The sequence below is a fragment of the Chiloscyllium punctatum genome, chromosome 8, assembly GCF_047496795.1.
Source record: "Chiloscyllium punctatum isolate Juve2018m chromosome 8, sChiPun1.3, whole genome shotgun sequence".
Lineage (NCBI taxonomy): Eukaryota > Metazoa > Chordata > Chondrichthyes > Orectolobiformes > Hemiscylliidae > Chiloscyllium > Chiloscyllium punctatum.
In genome coordinates, this window is record NC_092746.1 from 106,651,568 (window position 1) to 106,675,380 (window position 23,813).

Here is a 23,813-nt window from a genome sequence, read left to right on the forward strand (position 1 = left end):
TACTCGGGCTCAGAGATATCTCTGTAATATACAATGTACCTCATACAGCTGTTCTCGCTGCACTGCGATCCACACTGAGTGTCATGCGCTGTCATATGCATGCTCTTTCACCATTAGCACCACCGCACATTATCTCAGAGCTGGCCTGCCCTCAGTTTCATTTCCTCCTTCAGCTCATAAAATATTCCAAGAAACCTCTCTTCTATTCAGGCATTAAGGAATCAAGCTGTAACAACTTTGAGCTACCCATGCTCCTTTAGAACTTTCCTCACCAGTCCTTCCCACTGTCTCCATCTTTTCTCCCAAACTCACCTTGTCCGGTATTTATTATCCCTCTGAAGCTGAACATTCTGTTCTCAACAAACTAAGTTTTATCCCTCTGTGTCACTACTTCAATGAACTTCGGGCACAACCTGAGGTTACACTCTTCTTCTGTCACTTTTGCCTCTATGCCCATTCCTTTGGGCAAGGGATTTCTCCCTGTCCCACAGACCCCTGCACTCGCCTTCGACATTCTCCCTCCACCTGACTACAATCAGTTATGAAGAAAGTACACTGGACCCTAAATGTCATCTCTGATTTCTCTCCACAGATACTGCCAGACTAGCTGAGTTTCTCAGATATATCTATTTTCGTTACAGAATTCCAGCATCTGCAATTTTTTGAATGCAATGTTTCTACTTGTTCCTGCCCCATGGAACTAGTTTCTTCCTGCCTTGATACTACTTTTTCTCCCCTTGTCCAATCCCTTCCAATTTATATCCATGATTGTTCTGATGCTTTTCTTCAGTTTTAAAATTTCCAGATGACACAAGCCACCTCTACTTCACCATGAACATGCAATCCTCTACCCATCCATGCCCCATCAGATGGACTGGCTCTTTGCTCCTTCCTGGAAAGAAGACCTGAACCACCCCCATCATCACCATTCTGCCTGGTTGAGTTCGTGCTCACTTTGAACAATCTCTCCTTTAACTCCTCTTACTTTCTTCAGTTCAAATGTGTGGCCATGGGTACTTGGATGGGTGCCAGTTATGCTGATCTCTCGGTTTTCAAGCCCCGCTCCACAACTCTTTTCTCCAGTACTGAAAACAAAAAATGCTGGAAATCACAGGTCAGGCAGCATCCATGGAGAGACTGCAAGCTAACATGATTGAGAGTGTGTTTGCCGAGCTGTGAAGCTGATTTGCACATGTTTTGTCCCCTATCTAGGTGACATCTTCAGTGCTTTTGAGCCTCTTGTGAAGCGCTGCCATACTGTCTCTTCTGGAATTTATTTGGTTCCACCTCTGCTATTTCCAGTTGTTCGTTGTCGTGGCCAATATGGTGGGCGTGGATCAATGTGCTTGTTGATGGAGTCCATGGCTGAGTACCATGCTTCTAGAAATTCTCTGGCTGTCCTAAGTTAAGCAAGCTAGCATTTTAAGTCTGGTTGACACTTCATCAGAGCTCCTGGCCTGTGATTCCCAGTATTTTTTGTTTTCAGTAGCTTCCAGCATCAGCAGTAATTTGCTCCTCTTTCTCCAGTACTTTCATTACATCAATGTTGCTCCATTTCTCATTTGATTTGTCAATTTTCCTTCAAATTTCAACCTGGCTCTTACCTTTTCCTAGACCAGCTCTGATTCCACCCTTCACTTTCTGGACATTGGTTTCCAGTTCTGAAGACAGACTGGCCAGTAATATTCACTACACATGCATCAACACCCACAGTTCCCTGGGTCACACATCCTTTGAATTGATTTCTTGTAGTCACATGTACCGAAGTACAGTAAGAAGTCTATACATCCTCCATTTTGCTTCCTGAAAAGACTCCATTCCATTCTCCCAATTTCTCCATCTCCATTTCATCTGGTCTGATGATGCGTTCTTCCTCCAGGGCGAGGGGTCCTCAGAAAAATCCACCTTTTCCCTCAACCGAGCATTCCCTGCCACCATGATTGATGGGGCCCATAGCTGTGCCTGACCCATTTCCCCCACTTCTCCTGCCACCCCTTTCCTCCCACAACAAAGGTATGGTCCCCTGCTCCTCACTTTCCACCCCACCTGCCTTTACATCTAAAGGATCAAAAGCCACTATTTCTGCCAACTCCAAGAGAATGCCACTATCATACACATTTTCCCCGCTCCTCCCTGGCCAGCACTGCACAGAGATTGCTCCCTCCAGTAGACTCTGGTTCACTTGTCCTCCACTCCCACGGCATCTTCCTGTGCAATCGCAGAAGGTGCAACACCTGCCTGTTTACCACCTCCTTCCTCACTATCCAAGACCCCAGACGCATCTTCCAAGTGAAGCAATTACCTGTACCTCTCTCAATCGCATCTACGGTTTGCTGCTCAGTGCAGTCCCCTTTGCATTGGGGAGATGAAATATAGACTAGGTGACGGCTCTGCAGAACTCTTATGCTTGGTCTGTAAAGTGACCCCAAACTTCCAGTTGCCTGCCACTTCAACAAGTGATGTTCCCTTGCCAACATGTCTCAGGCCTGATGAACGTCACTATTAAGCCCTAAAAGAAATGGCTATGGAGGGGATAGATGCACTGTTTTAAATTTTCCCAAATTTTCTTGAGTCTGGAAATTAGATTAGAAAATACCAAATACAGGTAGTTCTCCGATAATGTTGCTTAAAAGAAAATCACTTAATATAAATAATGGAGCCAATAGGAAAAGTGGGTTTTGGGGCAGACCAGCAAGAAATATTACACACAATGCTCAAAAATCACTCAAAAGGTCTAACAGAAACTATAGCACAACCTGAATCAAGGTATAAATCATATTTATCAATGGAACAAGAGTAAATTTAACATAGTACATTTAAAAATATTGTTAATGCAGGAACAGAGGGTCATCATGCTGACTTCCTCATTCCTGTTAAGCAAGCTATATCATATATTCTCTCCTTACGGTCAAAATGCTTTATAATATCTAGCTTCTCTTCCAGTGTTATAGCCTTTCTTTTGTGTTCACCATCTGCAATCACCAGGATGCTTCTTGCTAATATTTTTGTCACTATGCCCCTCCACTTTTACTAATAAAAGGGATAATCCAAGAGTAGTGTATCTTTCACAGGAAGTTGCTCCGTGTATCTCTCTCAGAAAGCTGCTCTCTGTGCAGTGCTTCTCACAGAAAGCTACTCTCTTGGCAGCTGACATTGGTGCATGAGCAAAATGGCATGAAGACCAGCATGGACATTGGTGCAAGCGCAGAATGGCACATGGACAGAACAAAGCATGTGAAACGATCATCACTGGAACTGTGCTATTGCGAACTGGAGTAAGCATTTCCGAAAATACCATTCTTAATTCCTCAGTGACGTTATAAGCAAATCGCGCTGCTGGAACTCACTTTATCCGAGAACTACCGGTATAATAGTCTATTCAAAAAAGCAAATAACTACAAACTACTTCGCCCAATGTCTATGATAGGAAAAATGCTACAATTTATTACATCAGGGCACTTGGAAAATCTAAGTGCAATTACGGAGAGTCAACATGATTTTGTGGAAGATACATCTTTGGGACGTAACAGGCAATAGGAATATGGGGATTCCAGAAGTATGGTGGACTTTGATTTCCAAGGGGTGTTTTATAAAGCATATCAACATTGCTACATGCAACAAGAACTAATGAAGTTTGGGGAAAATGCATTATGATGGTCAGTGGAATACTTGGTTAATAGGAAGCAGAAAATAGAGGCCAAGGGTTGAGAAGGATATGGGTCGGGGGGGAAAGAGACTAATTTTGTTGGGATTATGTTTGGACAGAAGGTTGTTTCCATTATGAATTACTGACTCTGTACAACCAGTGAATTGCCACAGGGATTAGTGCTGTTCCAATTATTTGCAATCTTTTTATCAAAGCAATAGGAATGGTTCAATTCATTAGGAAAGAGGGAGCCAATGCAGACTTGGATGAAGAACAAGCAGGACTTGCAGATGGGATTTGAATAAATTTATGAAACAAAATTCTAAAAAGCTTCTGTAGGATTTTGTTCCTTCTACTAGTTTGGACTAAAATAAACGTGTGCAGTTCCTCATACCTATTTTATTAAAATAGGAATTTGAAGGACTCAGTATTAGTAGTTTGTACCATCTATAATGAAAACATGTGGACAAGGAATAAGCAGAACAGAATTATAATTTTTTTTAACATATAGAGTAACTATGCTACAAATAAACCTTGCATCCGATTTTATTTCGATCTCAAAGTGTACATATGGGAATCCCTTCAAAGCTTTCCTCTAACTTTAAAAAAAAATGACCAAGTTCGAACTTGAAATATGAATAGATCACAAGCTTCCTTTAAAAAAACTAAAAATCCCAATGCCAAAGTTCATGGGAAAAGTGCTCCAAATCTAAAATCATTTATTTTACTGAAAGGTAAAGTTGGCTAGTCCTCCTGGACCATAGGTCTACTCTCTCATTACAGGGAGATGACTGGTAGTGGTATAATGTGAGGGTCACCAGGCAAGGGGACAGGTTGAGAGGTAGAGTCCTTCGTGGTAACCTCAGCTGTCGTGAGAATTGCTGTTGGTGTCACTCTCAAACCAGCCATCCAACTAACTGAGCTAACTGACTTGATAGTATGCTAATGATAAATTGCCATTTTAAATTTGTCTATGTTCAGTGTAAGGTTATTGTACACCTTTGGAGCAGGTGGGACTTGAAACCAGGGCTCCTGGCTCAGAGATAGGGATAATATCACCACCCGAGAAGAGCCCAACGTTTGGTGGAAAAGCATCAGTTGATATTGCAGGCCACTTTTATGAGTTGTTCTGACCATTCACATATTGCCATCTAGTGGCTCTAAAGCAACTGAAACTTCTCAACAGCTATTCATCTGTCTGAATAAAAAGACATCTCCCCATCTCCAAGTTCAGAAAGACAAGTAGGATATTCTGTTGAAATCCCACTCCCCACCTGTATGTCAAACATTTTGTTCATATCTCAGGGAGTAAACCATATATCGCCACTTAAACAAGCGATTTCCACAGCAACCTTTCTAACCTAATGAAAGGCTGCGGTTAGCACTGTTGCCTCACAGTGCTAGGGATCTGGGTTCAATTCCGGTTCAGACCTGGGCGACTATCTGTGTGGAATTTGCACATTCTGCCCACGTCAGTGCGGATTTCCTCTGGGTGCTCCGGTTTCCTCTCACAATCCAAAGATGTGCAGATTAGGTGAATTGGCCACGCTAAATTGCCCATAGTGTTCAAGTATGTGTAGGTTAGATGTATCAGTCAGGGGTGAATGGAGGGTAGGGGAAATGGGTCTGTTTGGGTTACTCTGGTTGGTGTGGATTTGTTGGGCCTAATGGCCGGTTTCCACACGTAGGGATTCAATGATTCTATAATCCCCTGCCCTGACTGCTGACGGGGGGGGGGGGGGGAAACTACATTCCTCTCAAATACCTGCTCCTGAAAACGTTCTTCCTTCAAATACTGTGCAAATGTCCCTGTTTGATTTACAATTGGTTCAACTTCTTGTTCTCTTGTTCATGGAAAACAACTGTTGTTCACAAATATATGATTTCAATCTATATGTTGTTTAAGTCCAGGCCGGTCTATGTTATGCATATTGAACATGTTACCCAGTTTCTTATCCTGCTATTGCTGCTTTATTTTTAAATAGACCAGCATATATTGCAGATGTTGGCTAACTCAAATATTAGTACTCTGAAATACTCATAATAAAGTTCAACAACAACTTACATTGTACTTTTAAACACTGGAAAATCTAACACTAAAATTGACAGAGCAAAAGAATGAAATATTTAGATGGATATTTAAAGGATCAATCAGAGACTTAGTTTTTAAAGGAGGGTATAAAAGGATAACAAAAAGGTGGAGCATTTTAAAAGGAGGGAATTCCAGAGTTTAAGGCCAAGATGGCTGAAAACACAGCTGCTATTGGCCAGGCAAAGAAACTGGGGTGTTGAATTAGACTGAAAATTGTTGAATCAGAGGTGAGCCCTTTGGTACCGTCCCTATCTTTGGGCCTGGATGCCAGTTCCACTGCCTTGGACATGTGTCATAACGTGTCCAATTTATTTTCTTATATTTATCTATGCAATATCTATTGCAAGTGTAAAGTGACTGACTAATGTATAGTTCCAATGGTAAATTCTGTAAAAATAATGCAAAGATTGGCCCCAGCACCACCCTTCACATAATGGTTTTTCACAATCCTACTTTTCACAACAGTGGGATGCATGCAATCAGAGTGGGAGGAATATAACATTCTTGGAAGATTGCAGTGCTGGGAAAGTCAAGAAAGGGTGGAATGTGAGGGAAAGGAAGGATTTGAATGCAACGATGAGACCTTTAAAATGAGAGTTGGTGAACATGAGCTAACAGAGATCATTTAGCACAAATATGATGGGAGTGAGGTAGAATACCAGAGGCAGGGTTTTGGATGAACTTGAAGTAAGACAATAACATTGTAGTAATGACAGTAGATTAGTTGTCCAGAGATCCAGCATCATTCATGACTCCTTAAATACAGAAGCAGTCCATGTCCATATGCAGAAAATCCTGGTCATTATCCAGGGTTGGGCTAATGAGTGGCAAGTAGCATTTACATCACACAAGTGCCAGGCAATGATCATCTCTTACAATAGAATCTAATCATTGCTCCATAACAGGCAATGGCAGAAAGGAAGGACTGGCTGAATTGTTCTTGTTCAGAAGACTTATTTCAACCTCTAGTGATAGTTCTTCTGGATCAAACAATTATGATGCAACAAGCTTACAAAGCCCATCAAAAGCATATATCTTTCATTACTCTTACAGCTTTCAGGTGTGGAAGTCACGCAACAGCATGATAAACAAGAATTAGGGGGTGGGGGTCTGTCAGACATACCCACATAGCAAGGGAACGTGGGTGGGATGAGGTCCAATGTAGGACTCTGCAGTAAACCAGTCGATAGTGACATTTGTGTTGGTTACTATAGATCTACAGGGTTTATCGCAGCAAATTACCATGACTCCTTTGCCTGCAATTCCAAATTGGCAAGCTCTACCAGCTGGGGGAACAAGGGCAGCAGAGGCAAAGAAACAGTTACCTGCAAGTTCCATTTAAATGGCACACACCATCCATCTTGGAATCACATAGTCATTCCTTCACTGTTGCGAGCCAAAATCTCAGAACTCTCTTCTGAGCAGCAGGTGTCTTGACAGTGAAAGGCCTGCAACTGCTACAAGTAAAAGCTCACTACAACCTTCTTCAAAGCAATTAGTATCAGCAATCAATGCTGGCATAGCTAGTGATACTCAAGTCCCATGAACGAAACAAAACTAAAGTTTCATGTAGAAAATAGCCGGAAAAGCAATGAGTTCTTTGAGTCAAGTGGTCTCAAAACAATGAATGAGGCTTTTAGTAGGATATACTTGTAGACAGTTGAGGGAGAGGCAAAGGTGAGTGCTGACAAAAATAAAAGTGAATTGTCTGTGTTATGGAACGGATATTACGTTGCAAGCTCAGCTGACAGTCCGACATGATGCTGAGATTCTGAACATTATGGTTCAACCGGATATAGTGAGACCACAGATAGGCAGTAGTTTGGACAGGAGCTTCAAATAGTCACTTTAGCCTACTTGTGGTGTAATTCTGATATCAGTCCTTTGAATGATATGAGTGGAATGGTGTTGCACGTGCATACTGTCTATGATTCACTGCACTTTTATAAAAGTCCAAGTTAGATAAAACTTGTAGCAGATATCCATTAATCAAGTACAAATCACAAATTTAATATGCTGCATTTATAAAGACAGATACTTAATTACATGACTACATACCAGACTCCTTTGCAGTTTCCGAAGCCTTTCTACAGGTTCGGGATCATATCCTGGAATTTTTCGCATATCATTATTCTTCAATGCCAGCATTGTTTCCAGCATAAAACGGATCTGTAAGAGGAAAGGAGTGTTGCACTGTAATCAGTTGATACATAGGAACCCACTGGGCTGTTTTAGTCCATTTAACAAAATTAACATTCAAACCAACAGAATATGAAGTTCATTACTTAAGTCTCAATTGATCTTCTCGCCAACGTTAAACAAATTTGCTCTAAAAATTAGAGGAGTTTGGAGCCAAAGTTGTCTCTGTAGGCAGTCCAATCAGATGATCAAACCACCTGGCTAAGGAAACACAGATATTGCGGACTTGGAATTCCAAAGTTGTCACACAGGTTAATACACAAAATAAGAGCACATAGTGCTTTTTGTGGGGGGGGGGGGGGGGGGGGGGGGGGTAGAGGTATTTACAAATGAACATGGTAACATTGGCTAGTGGGAAACAGAAAGACTAAATGGGTCATTATCAAATTGCCAGGATGTAATTAATTGAGTCCCACAGGTATCAAAATTGGGACCTCAATTATTTAAAATCAAAATCAATTATATGGATGAGGGGATTGAACGTTTACTTGCTAAATTTGGTGATTACACCGTTAGGTAGGAGAGTAAATTGTGAAAATGACATATGGATATCGCAAAGGGATATAAATAGGTTAACTGACCAGGCAAAAATTTAGCTGATGCTGTACAAATGTGGGAATATGAGAGGTTATTCAATTTGGAAGAAAGAATAGTAAAGCAGCACATTGTTTAAATGGAGAGATTTCAGAATACAGCTGCATCTGTGCATCCTGGTGTACAGGTCACAACAAGTTAGTATGAAAGCACTGCAAGCAATTAGGGATGTAAATGGAAAATTGTCATTTATGCAAGAATAATGCACTATCCAAGTAGGGATGTTTTGCTACAGTTATACAGGATGATGATAGAAGCGCATCTCGAATATGGTGTACAGTAGCTTAGTCTTGTTACTTTAGGAAGAATATAATTGCATGAGAAGTAATGCAGAGGTGATTCATCTAACAGATTCCCAGGATGAAGGAAATTTATCAAATAATGTTCCAAAAGTCATTCTGGATTTGAAGCCTTAATTCTGTTTCTAACTAAACTCTTATTAGTTTAGTTAGTAATCTGCATATTTTTAGACATGAGATATGTGATGCAATTCTCTGGATGAGAGTCTTTGAAATAGACAGTATAAGAACATGGGTTGAAGAAATGTTTCACTGTTTGGAGATCATTCTGACAGTCATATATATTGCTTGATTCTTCTTTTGGAACATTAAGTCTGCTTTCTCTTCACAGATGGTGCCATATCTGACAAGATTTTCCAGCAACTTCATTGAATGCAGGAAATAAAACAATCATGAGAAAAGCTTTACCAGGATGTTGCTGGGAATCGAGGATTTGAGGGATAAAAATAAGACTAGAAAGACTAGGAGATTGAGGGGTGATCTTATCAAAGTTTATAAAATTATAAGTAGCACAGATAAGGTGAATGATAAGCATCTTTTCCCTCGGATAGGGGCAAACTAGGAGGCATTTGTTCTGTGTTTAAGCTGAGAGGAGGAAGACTTCAAGGACATGAGGGGCAATTTTCTTTCAAACACGAAGAGTGGTTTCTGTGTGGAATGAACTGCCAAAGAAAGTGGTGGATGCAGATACAGTGACAATGTTTAAATGGCATTTGGATAAGTTCATGAATATAAAAGGTTTGGAAGAATATGGATCAAGCACAGGCAGGTGGGACTAATTTAGTTTGGGAACATGGTTGGTGTGGATGGTTGGACCGAAGGGTCCGTTTCCATGCTGTGACTATGTAGGAGCAGAATTAGGCCATTCAGCCCATTGAGTTTGCTCTGCCATTCAATCATGATTTGTTTCTCAACCCTATTTCCTGCCTTCTCTTCATAACCTTGATCCCCTTCGTAATCAAGAACACTTCTGTCTTAAATATACTCAATGACTTGGCCTCCACAGTCCTCAGTTGTCAAGAGTTCCACAGATTTACTACCGTCAGGCTGAAGAAATTCCTCCTCATCTCAGTTCTGTAGGATCATCCTTTCACTTTGGGACAGTGGCCTCAGGTGCCTATCTCTCCGATTAGTGGAAACATCTTCTCAGTGTCCACTCTATCCAAGCCTCTCTGTATTCTCTAAGTTTCAATCATATCCCCCTTCAGTCTTTGAAACTTTATGGAGTCCAGAGTCAGACTCATCAATGTTCCTCATATGACAATCTCTTCACCTCCAGAATCAATATATCAAACCTCCTTTAGACATTCGCCCCCCCACCAATGCCAGCACTTTCTGTTCTAGATACAGGGCACAAAACTGCTCACAATATTACAAATGCCTTATGACCAGAACCTTACACAGCCTCAGCAGTAGATCTCTGCTCTTGTATTCTCATCCTCTTGAAATGAATGCGAACATTGCTTTTGCCTTTCTAACTACAATATGAACCAGCATGTTAATCTTAAGAGAATCTTGAACTTGGACTCCAAAGTTCCTTGATGCTTCAGATTTCTAAAGCCTTTCCTGTGTAGAAAATAGTCTATGCCCAATTCTTCTGACCAAAGTAAACCTGACACTTTACCACATTTAATTGCATCTGTCACTTCTTTGCTCACCCGCCTAGCATATCCAAGTCCTTCTGCAGCTTCCTTGCTTCCTTAATATTACCTGTCCCTCCACCTATCTTTGTGTTATCTGCAAATTGAGCTACAACGTCCTTAGTTCCTTCATCCAGATCATTCATGTATCAAGTGAATAATGGTGGTCCCAACACAGACCTCTGTGAAACTCCACTAGCCACTGACTGCCATCCTGAAAAATACCCCTTATCCTCACACGGCATTTTGCCAGCCTACCCTCCACTCATGCCACCTAATCTTGTCCCCAACACCATGGGCTCTTTTTTATTGAGCATCTTCCTTATGTGGCACCTTGTCAAAGGACTTCTGGAAATCCAAATAGTTCAGGTTTAGAGGTATATGGGCCAAGCGTGAGCAGATGCGACTAGTTTAGTTTGGGAAACCCAGTTGGCATTGAAATGTTGGTCCATTTCTCTGCTGTTTGACTCCATGACGATCACTGGCTCTCCGTTAACTTGCTCGTTATCTCAGAGAGTTCTTAGAGATTTGGCAGGTATGACCTCCATGTGACAAAGCTGTGAGGACTCTGCCTTATTTTACCATGCTCTTTCAAGTACTTCACAATCTCACCTTTAACAATGGACTTTAGGGGATTCAAGATAGCGATGACCCAGCAAGTCGGAGCCTGTAGTGCTCTGCCTAAGACTCGGACAAAGTGGGGCACCCACCTTCACCTCACCCTGTAATTAATTTAAGATAGATTTTGCCCAGCGTAGTTAGTCCTGTTACATCAAACTTGGATACTTTGGCATTGTTTTTAAAATGACTATAGGCAAAAATTCCCGCAGCTCGCAACATGCAGGGAGCCCTCCCCTCCCCACTTCACAGCAGCAGAGACGCTGTAGACAATATTTGAATTTTGTCTACTCCATTCTATAATGCCTAGGACGAGAGCAGGGCCCTAACTAGGAGAGGTTATCGATAGGTAGTTATGCACCCTGGGAGCAAGGGGGAAAGTCTCCTTTCAAATATGTTTTGCATTGTTTTTTTTCCACTTAGGAATAGCTTTTAATTGTGTTGGTTTAAATGTTTTAAAGAATTTTTGTACTTGTGAAATTTTTACAGTCTTTCTTCAAGGTTCTTTGAGTGGGGTTCTTCCTCTTGAGGGGTCTTGGGCTTGCCTGGACGATCATGGCTAGCTTGGGTGGTGCACCTGGAATGTCAAGGGGAGTAATTCACCAATCAAAAGGAAAAAGATATTATCAAATCTCAAAAAAGGAAGGGTTGATGTAGCTCTCTTGCAGGAGACACATCTACTTGACAAAGAACATATAAAGCTACAACAGGGCAGATTTGGTCAGGCTTTTTCCTAATCTTTCAGTTCAAAAAGTAGGAGAGTAGCTATTCTCATTCAGAAGAATCTTCCTTTGCAAATGTTAAGCCAGATAAAAGAGGAGTCTAGACGGTATATATTGATCACATGGAGAGGAATATGGAATTTTGAATCTTTATTGCTCCCTGGCACACCCCTTTAAATTTGTAGCTGAAGTATTCTCTAAGTTGATGGCTTTTGGAGTCCGCCATACAATGATAGGAGGAGGTTTTAACTATATTATGGACCCAGAGACAGATAGGATAGCTAAGAGCACTACAGGTATATCTGAGAGAACTAGACAATTGGGGGATCTGATTAAGGAGCTTGAGCTAGTGGATGTATGGAGGTGCCTTCGCCCCCAAGGTATGTATAATTATGCGCATAGTCAGGGCTGCCTCCCACCTTCGTTGAGAGAAGCAAATATCTCGCTTATTCTTGAAAAGGGAAAGGCCGCAGAAGATTGCTCATCATATAGACCTATGTCCTTACTAAATGTGGATTTCAAAATTCTTTCTAAAATGTTAGCATCATAAAAGAGGACCAGATGGGGTTTATAAAGGACCGCAGGTCAACTAATAATATTAGAAGGGTCTTAAACACGATACAAGCCGGTCAACAGAGAAGCCTACCGGGGTTAGTTGTTTCCTTGGCCGCACTGAAGGCATTTGATTGGGTAGAATGGCCATATCTTTTTTATACACTGGAAATGTTTGGTGTTGGAGAGGTATTTAGTATATGGGTTTCAGTGTTATATAATGATCCCAAAAGTAGTGGTGATCACTAATGGTTTAAGTTCGGATAACTTTAGTGTTGGCAGGGGATGCCGTCGGGGGTGTCGTCAGTGATGTCCTCTCTCACCATTATTATTCACACTAGTGAATGAACCGCTGGCGGAAGCTATACGAATTGACCTTAACATAACGGCTCCAGAGGGTTGGATCGGGCAAACATAAAATCATTCTATTTATGGACGATATCCTCCTCATCTTATGTGATCTTTCAATATCCGTGACCTGCCAATCCAAGTGATCAGCTTATTTGGTATGTTTTCAGGCTATAAAATCAATTTTATGAAATTTAAGGCCGTGCCGTTGGGAGGTCTTGCCAGTGTATCTAATTTACCGGAAGGATCTTTTTTTCCCTTTTGCTGATCACCAGAAGGTTTTCTGTACTTAGGTATTTTTATCACCCCAGTATTTGCACAGCTGTATAAAGTTAATTTTGTGCACTTGGAGAAAATAAGACAGGACCTTCAACGCTGGGGAGATCTTCCAACATTCTGGTTAGGCAGAGTAGCCCTATGATGAATATCCTACCTCATCTTTTATATCCCATGAGAATGCTCCCCTGATGCTACCAAGACAGGTGTTGCGTAAGCTTTACGGCTGGCTTGGCTCTTTTATCTGGAACCATAGATGGCCCCTTATTAAATTAGAAAAGCTGCAACTTCCACAAACAAGGGGAGAATTTGACTTTCCAGATTTTAGGAGGTATCAATTGAGCTCCTTATTGTCCTATGTAGCTGATTGATTGCGTGTCACCGAGACCCAATCTGGCTAGATATTGAGACCTCCCAAGCAAAACGCCCCCTCATCAATCTTTTATTTATGGACAAGATGAGGGGTACGACGGACGATTGTAAAAGCCTTATTGTATTAAATACAATTAAAGCCTGGAGGATAATGCGACAAGGTGAGGGTAACATGCAAAAAAACCTCCCCTTATACTCCTATAGTGGGAGCATCGGAATTTCAACCAGGGGTGACAGATGTTACATATAAAACTTGGAAGTCCAGAGGTATCTCCTGCTTAGGAGACCTGTTCGATGGGGAGGTTATGATGTCCTTTGAGCAGCTGCACCAGAAGTTTAGATTGCTTAACAGGGACCTTTTTCAGTATTTCTAAATACGAGACAACATACAAAAGACCACCACACTGGTAATTTACCCCTACAAATTGGATAGGGAAACGGGAATGCTAAGGCTGATGGGGCCCCTCCTCAGTTAGTACTCTTTATCACTCCTTATATAATAAAGTATCTAGTGACATGGAACGATTTAAAACCTGGAATCAAGAATTAAGGTTGGAAGTTTCATCAGAAATGTGGGAGAACATCTGGGAAAATGCCAGAAATATCTCTAATTGAATAGCCTGAGTTCTATTACAAACAAAGATAATCCACAGGGCTCATATGGCACCTGAATGATTTGCAAAATTCAAAGCAGGAGCATCCCCAATGTGTCCTAAATGCAAAATAGAAGTTGGCATTCTCACGCATTGTCTATGGACATGCGATAACCTCCGTAGGTATTGGGATAGAGTAGCGAATGCCTTGACAGGGATCTTGGGTATGGAGATTAGATTGGATCCAGTGTCGCTGCTTTTGGGTTCTTCACATTTTCTCTCCCTGGACGTGCACGAGAGGAAATCATTTACCATTGTTTCATTATGTGCAACGAAAAATATTTTAGTGAACTGGGTAAAAGGGCCTTCAGGACTTGCGAACTGGCACAGGTTAATTATGGAATATATCCCCCTTAACTTCCTTACAAATATGGTGCACCATAAAAATTGAATTATTCTATAAAACATGGCAGCCCTTTTTGAAGTACAGCTTTTGTCTGGCTGTGGTGATGGTTCTGGCTGGTTCGGGGACCCCCGGGAGAAGGAATCCCATATAAATACGGGTTTTATTATGACTTGATGTGAATCTATTTTGAGCATGCATCTAGTTATTTAATTATTTTTGTTGTTTATTGTTAAAAACGTATGATACCCTATTTTATGTTTTGGTTGTTTGTAGGATTGATTAGTAGTTAGTTGGGTTTTTCCTTTTTTTGGTTATTATTTATATTTTTAAAATTTATTTAATTTTATATTGATGTTTATACTTCTTTGTATTAATTTTGTAAAAAATCTTAAATTTCCTTTTCTCAATAAAAATATCTATATAAAAAAAAGACAATGGACTTTAAAACCTTACCAACAACCAAGGTCAGGCCTATCCGCCTACTGCTTTCTGTCTTCTGTCCCCCTCCCTTCTTAAAAGAAGGTGTCACCGTATCAACTTTCCAGTCCTTTGGGGCCCTCCCTAATTCCACTGAATCCTGAAAGATCACGCGAGTGCCTCTACAATCTCCTCAGTTATCTCTTTCAGAACTCTGGGATGTAGTTCATTTGCTCCGGGTGATTTTTTTTCACTATGAGTTTCCCTTGCACCTTCTTAGTGATGGCCACTCCACTCACCTTTGTCCTTTGACTCTCGAAGATCTAGTATGCTTCCACTGTGAAAACTGATGCAAAATACCTATTCAGTTCCTCTGCCATTTCTTTGTTCCAGTCTAACCTTTCAGCAGTCCAAAGATCACTCTTGCCCCACACTTTTTAGATGCCTTAAAAAATCTCTTGTAATCTTCATTATTACAAGCTGGCTTATTCTCATTTCAGCTTCTTGCCCTCCCTCCCCTTTAATGCCTTTTTAATCATTCTCTGCTAGCTTTTAAAAAAGGTTTCCTACTATCCTTTTTCCTTTCGTTTTCTGCGGTCTCTGATTTCCCTGTTCAGTTATGGTTGCCTCAGCCTCCCTTTAGTATAGGTATGTCTCTCTTCTTCCTTGAAATGAATTTCTGATGAATTTCCCAAATCACCCCCAGAAACTTCTGTTGTTACTGCTTCACTGACTTTCCTGCCAGGCTCCCCTTTCAACCAACTCTGGCCAACCCCTCCCTTATGTCTTTGAAGTTAACCTTACTCAATTGTAATACCGTTACATCTGATTCCACCTTCTCACTCTTAAACTGCAGGGTGAATTCTATCATAATGTGGTTGCTGCCCCAAGGGATTCCTTTAGCAGTTCCTTAATCACGTCTGCTTCATTGTACATCAGCAAATCCCAAATTTCCTGTTCTCTCATGGGCTTTACCACAACCTGCTCCAGAAATTCATCTTATAGACATTCCCTGAATTCCGTTCCCCGAGATTCACTGCCAATCTGATTTTCCCATTCCAAACGCATATAAAAGGTCCTTCACCATTATTACTGTCACTACCACCTCAGGCTTCCTTCACCTTAACATCCATAATCAAGTCTTTCCTCATTATACATGACCAAATTCAGAACCACCTGTTCCTAGTGGACTCTACCTCCAGTTGCTCCAAAACAAAACAATATTGTATACGTTGCACCAATTCTTTTTTCTTGTGATCTGCTACCAGTCTGATTTTCCCAGTTCACCTGCACATTGAAGTCCCCTACGATTACTGTCGTGTGCAAGTCATTGTAACACAAATACACAACTTTTAATTCATGCCAGTGTTTGAGTTTCCTTAAATCATGAAATCTGTCTTACCCTTGTTTGATCTTGGAATTGTTTACCAACACTGTTAGCTTTGCTTTGAACTGCCAGAATCAAATCCCTCAATGCCACAGCATCATCCTTCCGAAGGGTAAATCCCACTTCTTTCAATAAAAGAAGGATAAGCTCAATGTCCTTTTCTTTGAAGTTGCTTGTGAGTTTTTTAAGAAGATCAAACACTAGCACAGAGTTTATCACATGGAAGTTATAGAAGTGTGCAATCAAATTGATTAGATTATCACACTCTTTGGTTTCGCTGACTTTTCTCCAATGTTCATCAAATTGTTTCACTGCTGCCTCCAAAACATGGGCTCCAACCTGTAAAACACAAGGCATATTGATAAAACTTAACACACTGAGCAAATATAAAGCATTGGAACTAGTAAAATTCCTCTGTCACAAACAAACCTTAAAACTATTGAACTTTTTCCCTTACTTCACGATAACCCAAAGCAGTTTACAACCTATTGTAGGTACTGTTGTCATGGTATGAAGTACAAATTTTCATAGTCAGCTCCCATGTACAGCATTATAATTAATTTTTAATTTTAGAAGTGGGTTGAGTGATGAATGCTGCCCAGCACACCATAGGAAATCTACTTTTCTTCAATAATGCCTTGGGATTCACTCCACTAAGCAGTGGAGCCTAGTTATTTAGCTCCAAAATCTGGAACGAGATTCAACTCAATCATGCAACTCCCAAGGTTATCCACATCCCATTAAAAAAAAACTTCAAAACATGCAAAATGCATTACACCTTATTCGATTGGAAACAATTTCAATAAGCTTTGGTTTTATTTTCTTGCAATCACGGAATTGACAAATAGATTAAATCTACAGAACATTCTACCTTAGCTGGTTCTCAGAACACATACAGAAAATACAACACAGAACAGGTGACGCTGTTCAGCTCATCCACGTTAATATTTTTACGATGCTGTTTGTATTCTATCCAGGTGACTTCCTAATTCTGTCTTCTAATCACACTCATATGCTAACTCTGCTCAAGTACAATTCCACAGAGGCTTGCTGTTCCCCAAATGGCACTTATAAGCTGAGATCATGAGTGTAACCATTATATGTTCTTGGCAGAGGCAACATTATAACTGTAAAAAGGAAGAACCATTTCTGAGAAAATTCTAACATTGGCGTTTGGTGACAAGGATACGAACAGAAGTGTTTTGATCATTGTCGTTGTACCTCACTGGAGTAGCTGCAAAAAAATAAAATCAAGTGGCACTATTCCCAGAGTTGACACAAAAGCTAAGTTTTACAACGCATGCAGAATTCCCCAATTTATGGATCTTTTAGATACCAGATTGTCAGAACCGGGTGACTGTACTTAACAAGAACGACTACTTATTATGAATAAAAGTAAAAAATGATGAACAACTCTATTTACCCCGGCCCGCCCAAATAAACTCCCCCTTTACACTCAGATAAAAACAACAACAAAAATAGAGTGTTGTGGGCACAGGGAAAGATTGTGAAGGCACTTCAATGGTCTCTGTCCACAGAATTTGCGGTGATGATCCTTGTGCTGATCTTCCTTCCCTAGGTACTTTCACTTGTTTGCATAAGGCAGTATGATGAGTTCACATTTGTAAAGGTCTCTAACTTACTAAATATCAGAGCTTACACCAAAGGGGAAAATAAGCAGGATGCTTTCAGGCTTCAGATACTTTCTACTGCAGAGATAAAAAAAGCAGGTCCTTCCCTTCCATCGGTCGAACAGCTTCTCCCCTCCACCCCACCCCCACCCAAAAACATTCATATTCTTGAACCGTTCAGCCTGCAAGTCAGTTATCAAAGACCCGAAGGCCTTTATCAATGACAATTGATCACTGCTGCAAAAAAACAATCAGCTATTTGTGGGTCAGCCAAAGCCCCATTTGTACACAGCCCCCTGGCTGCATAAACAACTGTGTAAATAGGATTTACAATGAGTGTTTGGTAACTTTCATTTAATATGTACAGCTACCTTCAACAACGCTTAGCTTCTAAAACTTTGCTTTATCCATTTCAGACCACAATCAAAATACTGAAAAATAAAAAGATACTTTACAGCCCAAAATTCTGTGGTTGGTCTGAACTCTCAAATATTTTTTGAGCACAAGGTGCTTTGGGACAAAATTAAGAAATATCATAGTTATGTCTTTGTTTATTCAGAAACATTAATATTATCTGGTTCACTACTGCTTAGATTTCATCAGTAATGCTAAGTCTTACTCAGTGAACAAAATAACTTCAAATTGTAGCTGCTTCATTTTCTTTAATGCTCAAAACAACAAAAAAATTGAGTTCCAGTTAGCATCTCTTAATTTGTAACCAAAATGATATTTACGCAGAAAGCACTTGAACTACTCAGCAACATTTTCTGTTTCTATTTCAGATTTCTAGCACCTTTACCAATTATGATCCTCTGGTCTCAAACATGCAGTTCTGCAGTTTTATAGTCAGCCTTACAACCAAAGTTTTAAAAATGCCAGCAACATAAATATTACAAACTTAAAAGTATCTAGCTTATAGGACAGTTTTGATAAGCAATTTGAATACTAGCGTTACCTCAATTCCAACACTGTGATGAAGAATACTGATTAACAGCACATGTTCCATCATCAATCTGTTTGGCATCAAGGCTGGAGTGACACAAGCCGCAAGGATGACATCCGTTAGCACATCATTCATATCTTTTCGGCTGTTTTTCATATACAACTCTTCAAGCTGACTACTAATAGAGGCCATATTAGGTTCACTCAGCCTAAAACCACAAAAACGAGCTTAATTTAAATTCATAATTGAATGAATGAAGTCCCAAAAATATTAGCATTATTCATTCCAAATTGTCAAAATAACGCAGATTGTTCTTGTGGTTTCAACCATACCCTGTACAAACAATTTATACATTATATACTAGATACTTCACTTTATTTTTAAATAATACTAGGAGACATGCCGTTCATCTTATCTTTTTAAATGAAGCAACCAGATTCAGGGTTAAGACTCACAATGCAGGACATCAACATTACAAAGTGGCAAGATAATTCATTACATGGCAAACCAAAAGCAAAATACTGTGGATTCCAGAAATAAAAAACAAAAATCTGTGGAAACACTTGGCAGGTCAGACAGCAGCTGTGAAGAGAGTAATGGAATTCGTATTACAGATCAATTGATATTAGTTAGACATTTAACAAGTTATCATGAAGTACACAAAAACAAATATCTAGAAAAGCTCAGTAGATCTGGCAGAATCGGTAGGGTGAAATCAGAGTTAATGTGTCGCATCCAGTGACCCTTCCTCAGATCCTGGGGTTGTGAGAAAGCGTCACTGGACCCAACACGTTAACTCTGACTTCTCTCCACAGATACTGCCAGACCTGCTGAATGTTTCCAACAATTTCGGTTTTTGTTTCTCATTTCTGCATCCAGGATTATTTTGGTTTTTATCAGGAAGTACAAAGGTTAGGAAAGCTTTGTGGTAGAGTAAAGAAATAAAGGATGATGGTGCAAGGTCCAAGTGGACAAACAATCTTCACCTGGGGACAACTGTTGCTCCCCTTGCTTGCTGGATCGTTTGGACACGAGGACTGTCCTCCTTGGAATAGTGAAGGTTACATGTTGATGAAATAGAGATTTGCAAGATGATGGGACATTCTGATATAATAGAGTGAGAAAAATGATCCTCCACTATTAAATTAATGATTATATATTTAAAATAATTTGCGAACATAATTTGAGATATTTTAACTCTTGTTTCAGTTTAACATTGTACGAGGAACGCTCAGTGGATAAAAGCCAATTTCAAAACTAATCTTGAAAGAAGTCAGAGAGGATGAAGAGGGTATTGGAATTGTGAATTACAAAAAAAACCTATGGGTGTGGGATTAAGCACTATACCTTTATCGAAGAAACAATGGTGTTAAATGGCCTCCTTGTGCCTTCATACATGGTCCTCTCATTTCACAAGAGAAACAGACCACAATAGGTTAACAAGACTGAAGATGGATAATAGACTGTTGGACATTCAGCTCTTCTGCACAGGATTAAGAGTACCCTTACTGCTCCAAATGGCTGACCAATCATGTCCAACCGTACCATATTCAAGTCCCTTCCCACATCAAAGGCTGCCTTTGACTTACTGCACTGGGATTCACTGACGAAAGGTTATTCCCTTGACTTGACAGAGGCCTGCTGACAACCATAATAAGTTTTGTGCCTTTGTGTCTGTGTTAAATGGCAAGGCAAGACAATAGTAAAACGAGCCTGTTATCTCTGCAAAAGGGACAAAGAGCACGAAGTCAAGTCAAGGCAAGGCAGGGCAGGGCAGGGGTGCTGTGAACATTCAGGTAGAGTAAAAATGAATGAGTGCGATGACAGTAAGCAAAGAGCCTGGAAAGACAGTAGCATTTCAGTGATCATTGCCAGTACAGAAATGTCCTGTTAATAGATCACAGATGTGCTATGAAGTGGGATCCTCCAGATGTTGGGATCAGCCTCCCTGGATCTAGTCTGATCACGCCACAATTTTACCATGTTTCATATCACTCAGACCCCTATGATTCAGTCCCGTTTCTGTTGCAAGCAACCAAAAAGTACACTTGAAGGTTCACTAAAACTGGTCTGAAGCATCTCTAACACCATTAAATACTTTTTGAATAAAAAAGCAGTTCTAATTTTCTGTGCTTCTGCCAAGCCTTGCATCCCAGTGACTAGCATTTGAACTTCTTGAACCTAAAGGAAGTTCATATCCTGAAGAATCATGTGGATAGATTTTCCCATTAAGTGGAACACTGCTTTGCTTTGTGCACAAGGAAATATGAACATACAGAAGTTTTGTTCCGAATTTTAATCTCCAAATTCAATTACTACCATTATTTGCAGGTCTGAGTAAAAGCTGTTTTAAACAATAAATCACCAATTATCTGTCAGACCTTTAATGCATTCAGTCATAAAGAATGAATTCTTTTGCATCACAAATCTCAATTAAAAGATCACAAATTGAACCGAATAGAAAAGGTGAGATTCACTTGGCCCTGGTTTGCACAACACAATAAAAGTGGGATCACTGGACCAGTCACATTGCAATCATCTGATATTCTTCCAAATTGCCCATTTTTAATCACAATAATACTGAAAATGACAGAAACACAGCAGTGTATTTGTGAATCATATTGATTTTAAATGTTCCAACATTTGGCTCACATTTCAGCAAAACTCAAATTTTACAATATCACAAATTAATCTCAAGGAAAACCAGAAAATGCTGAAATCATTTACACCATGAGATATCTGTTGGAATAGGAAGGGCTCTTATGGCACAGTGACAGTGTTCCTATCTCTGAGCTAGGAGTCCCACCTGCTCCAGAGGCATGTTGTTACATGTTTCAAGTTGATTAGAAATGTTAGAACAGGAAAGCAGTGTTGGATTGTTAGGTTAATAATTTGGTTCCAAGGCCCTGGTTTATAAAAACAAGGAACACTTATTATTCTGCAAAGTTTAAATGAAACAAGGTTTCCTAAAATCAATGGCAACTCAATTTGAGTTGGAGTGTGTTCTAAATGCAAGCCTTCTTTCAAGATGGCAACCAACAGCAAACTGCACATGCATGGCTTGATGAGCTTGCTCAAGTGATTTCCAAGATTTGATTGAACCCGGTTTCTTGAGTTAAACCATTCTCAGAATTTCACCAACATTTGCGATCATTTAGGTGACACAGTCAGCCTCAGTATTAGACATGCCTATCTTGCCAATGCCTGTACACTGCTCCACCTGATAATGGGGCTGGCTGCAAAAACAGCCATTATTGAACAGTAGAATGTTTCCATACTCCTACCTATTAAGAAGTCCTTTTACATTCTTCTTGAGTCTTAGAAGTTCTTCCTTTTTCTTTGCATCAATAGTTTCAGCCTTTTCACGCAACTGCAGGGGAATATACTTCCTGGAATCAGTGCCCTCATTTGATATTCGCTCCTAATGCAAGATGGAACATGTTATGAGAAATCTAACACTCTGTAACTTGAATATTTTTGAATTATAAAACATGGAAAAAATTCTACAATATATCTGAAGGACATCCACATTAGAAAAGCATGCATTTTGTAGAAGGCTTCCAAGTGTTGAGTAAGATATCTATATAGCAATATTAAATATTTTAAATATTAGGTGCTTCCCTTGTTCTCCAGATTCCTTCATGAACTTAATACTGAGATCACAGTTTAGCAAAGAAATATTTAAATGACAGGGGACTGGAGTTCTGAATGAGGGTGAGGGGGGCATAAAAACCACAGTTGAGGACTTCTCTCCAAATGCAAAATTGTATCTTCAGCATTCATCTAACTCTAGTCTTCTGAGATCTATTTCACATTGAAAGACCATCACTCTATTGCAGTTAGTAGGTTATTACAGAAAACTATTACATAACCATCGATATGAATTTGCTATTCTGATTGTGTCTTTGAAGTTGCTGCTAAATATACACAATCATCAACAATTGGGCATTATGTAACTTCTGCACAGCAAAACAGGAGCATCAGCAATATCGTGGTGTTACAACAACTTAACCTTAGGAGAAATACCCCAAAGAGCATCACTGAACTAAAGAACTGATTTTTAAGTATTAAATAACTCATGGTGGGCAAATTGGGTGTCACAGTATAGTACAGTCTGGAAAGGCATCTGCAAATCTGGAAGCTTTGCAGTAGTTACAGTGTTGCAATGCTGCTCCTTTAACAAAGTGAGGTTGTGCTTGTTTTTTTTCCTCAGAGGGGTTGTAAACGCAAAGATTCCAAAATGTCTGGGTTTATCTACTTGAAACAGCTTTTAGGTTTTTAATCAAACACTTGTACAATAAAAGGGAGTGGCAAGTTTTCCCAGCTCAGCCTTTGGTTTGGTTTGGTTTGAGCAAGCAGTCGGTTTTTTGAGGCTGCTGGTCAGTTGTTAGCTGAGAACTGCATTTTGGGAAAGAAAATCTTAGCAGGACTTATACACTTGATGGTAAGGTCCTTGGGAGTGTTGCTGAACAAAGAGACCTTGGAGTGCAGGATCATAGCTCCTTGAAAGTGGAGTCACAGGTAGATAGGATAGTGAAGAAGTCATTTGGTATGCTTTCCTTTATTGGTCAGAGTATTGAGTATAGGAGTTGGGAGGTCACATTGCAGCTGTGCAGGACATTGGTTAGGCCACGGTTGGAATATATCAGAAGGATGTTGTGAAACTTGAAAGGGTTCAGTCAAGATTTACAAGGATGTTGCCAGGATTAGAGGATTTCAGCTATGGGGAGAGGTTGAATAGGCTAGGTCTGTTTTCCCTGGAGCGTCGGAGGCTGAGGGGTGACCTTTATAGAGGTTTACAAAATTATGAGGGGCATGGATAGGATAAATAGGCAAAGTCTTTTCTCTGGGATGGGGGAGTCCAGAACTAGAGGGCATAGATTTAGGGTGAGAGGGGAAAGATACATGAGAGACCCAAGGGGCAACTTTTTCATGCAGAGGGTGGTACGTGTATGGAATGAGCTGCCAGAGGAAGTGGAGGAGGCTGGTACAATTGCAACATTTAAAAGGCATCAGGATGGGTATATGAATAGGAAAGGGTTTGGACAGATATGGGCCAGGTGCTGGCAGATGGGACT

General features: G+C 40.2%; 1 protein-coding gene across 1 annotated transcript in view; it reads right to left on the reverse strand.

Annotated features, from left to right (window-relative positions):
- nom1 (nucleolar protein with MIF4G domain 1) overlaps window positions 1-23,813 on the reverse strand; it is a 66,616-nt gene that overhangs the window by 30,439 nt on the left and 12,364 nt on the right. Inside the window, exons 2-5 of the mRNA XM_072576216.1 lie at window positions 22,020-22,156; window positions 18,748-18,943; window positions 16,177-16,500; window positions 7,797-7,907 (exon numbers count right to left, since the gene is read on the reverse strand). Coding sequence (XP_072432317.1) covers window positions 7,797-7,907; window positions 16,177-16,500; window positions 18,748-18,943; window positions 22,020-22,156 — 768 coding nt within the window. The remainder of the gene's footprint in view (window positions 1-7,796; window positions 7,908-16,176; window positions 16,501-18,747; window positions 18,944-22,019; window positions 22,157-23,813) is intronic.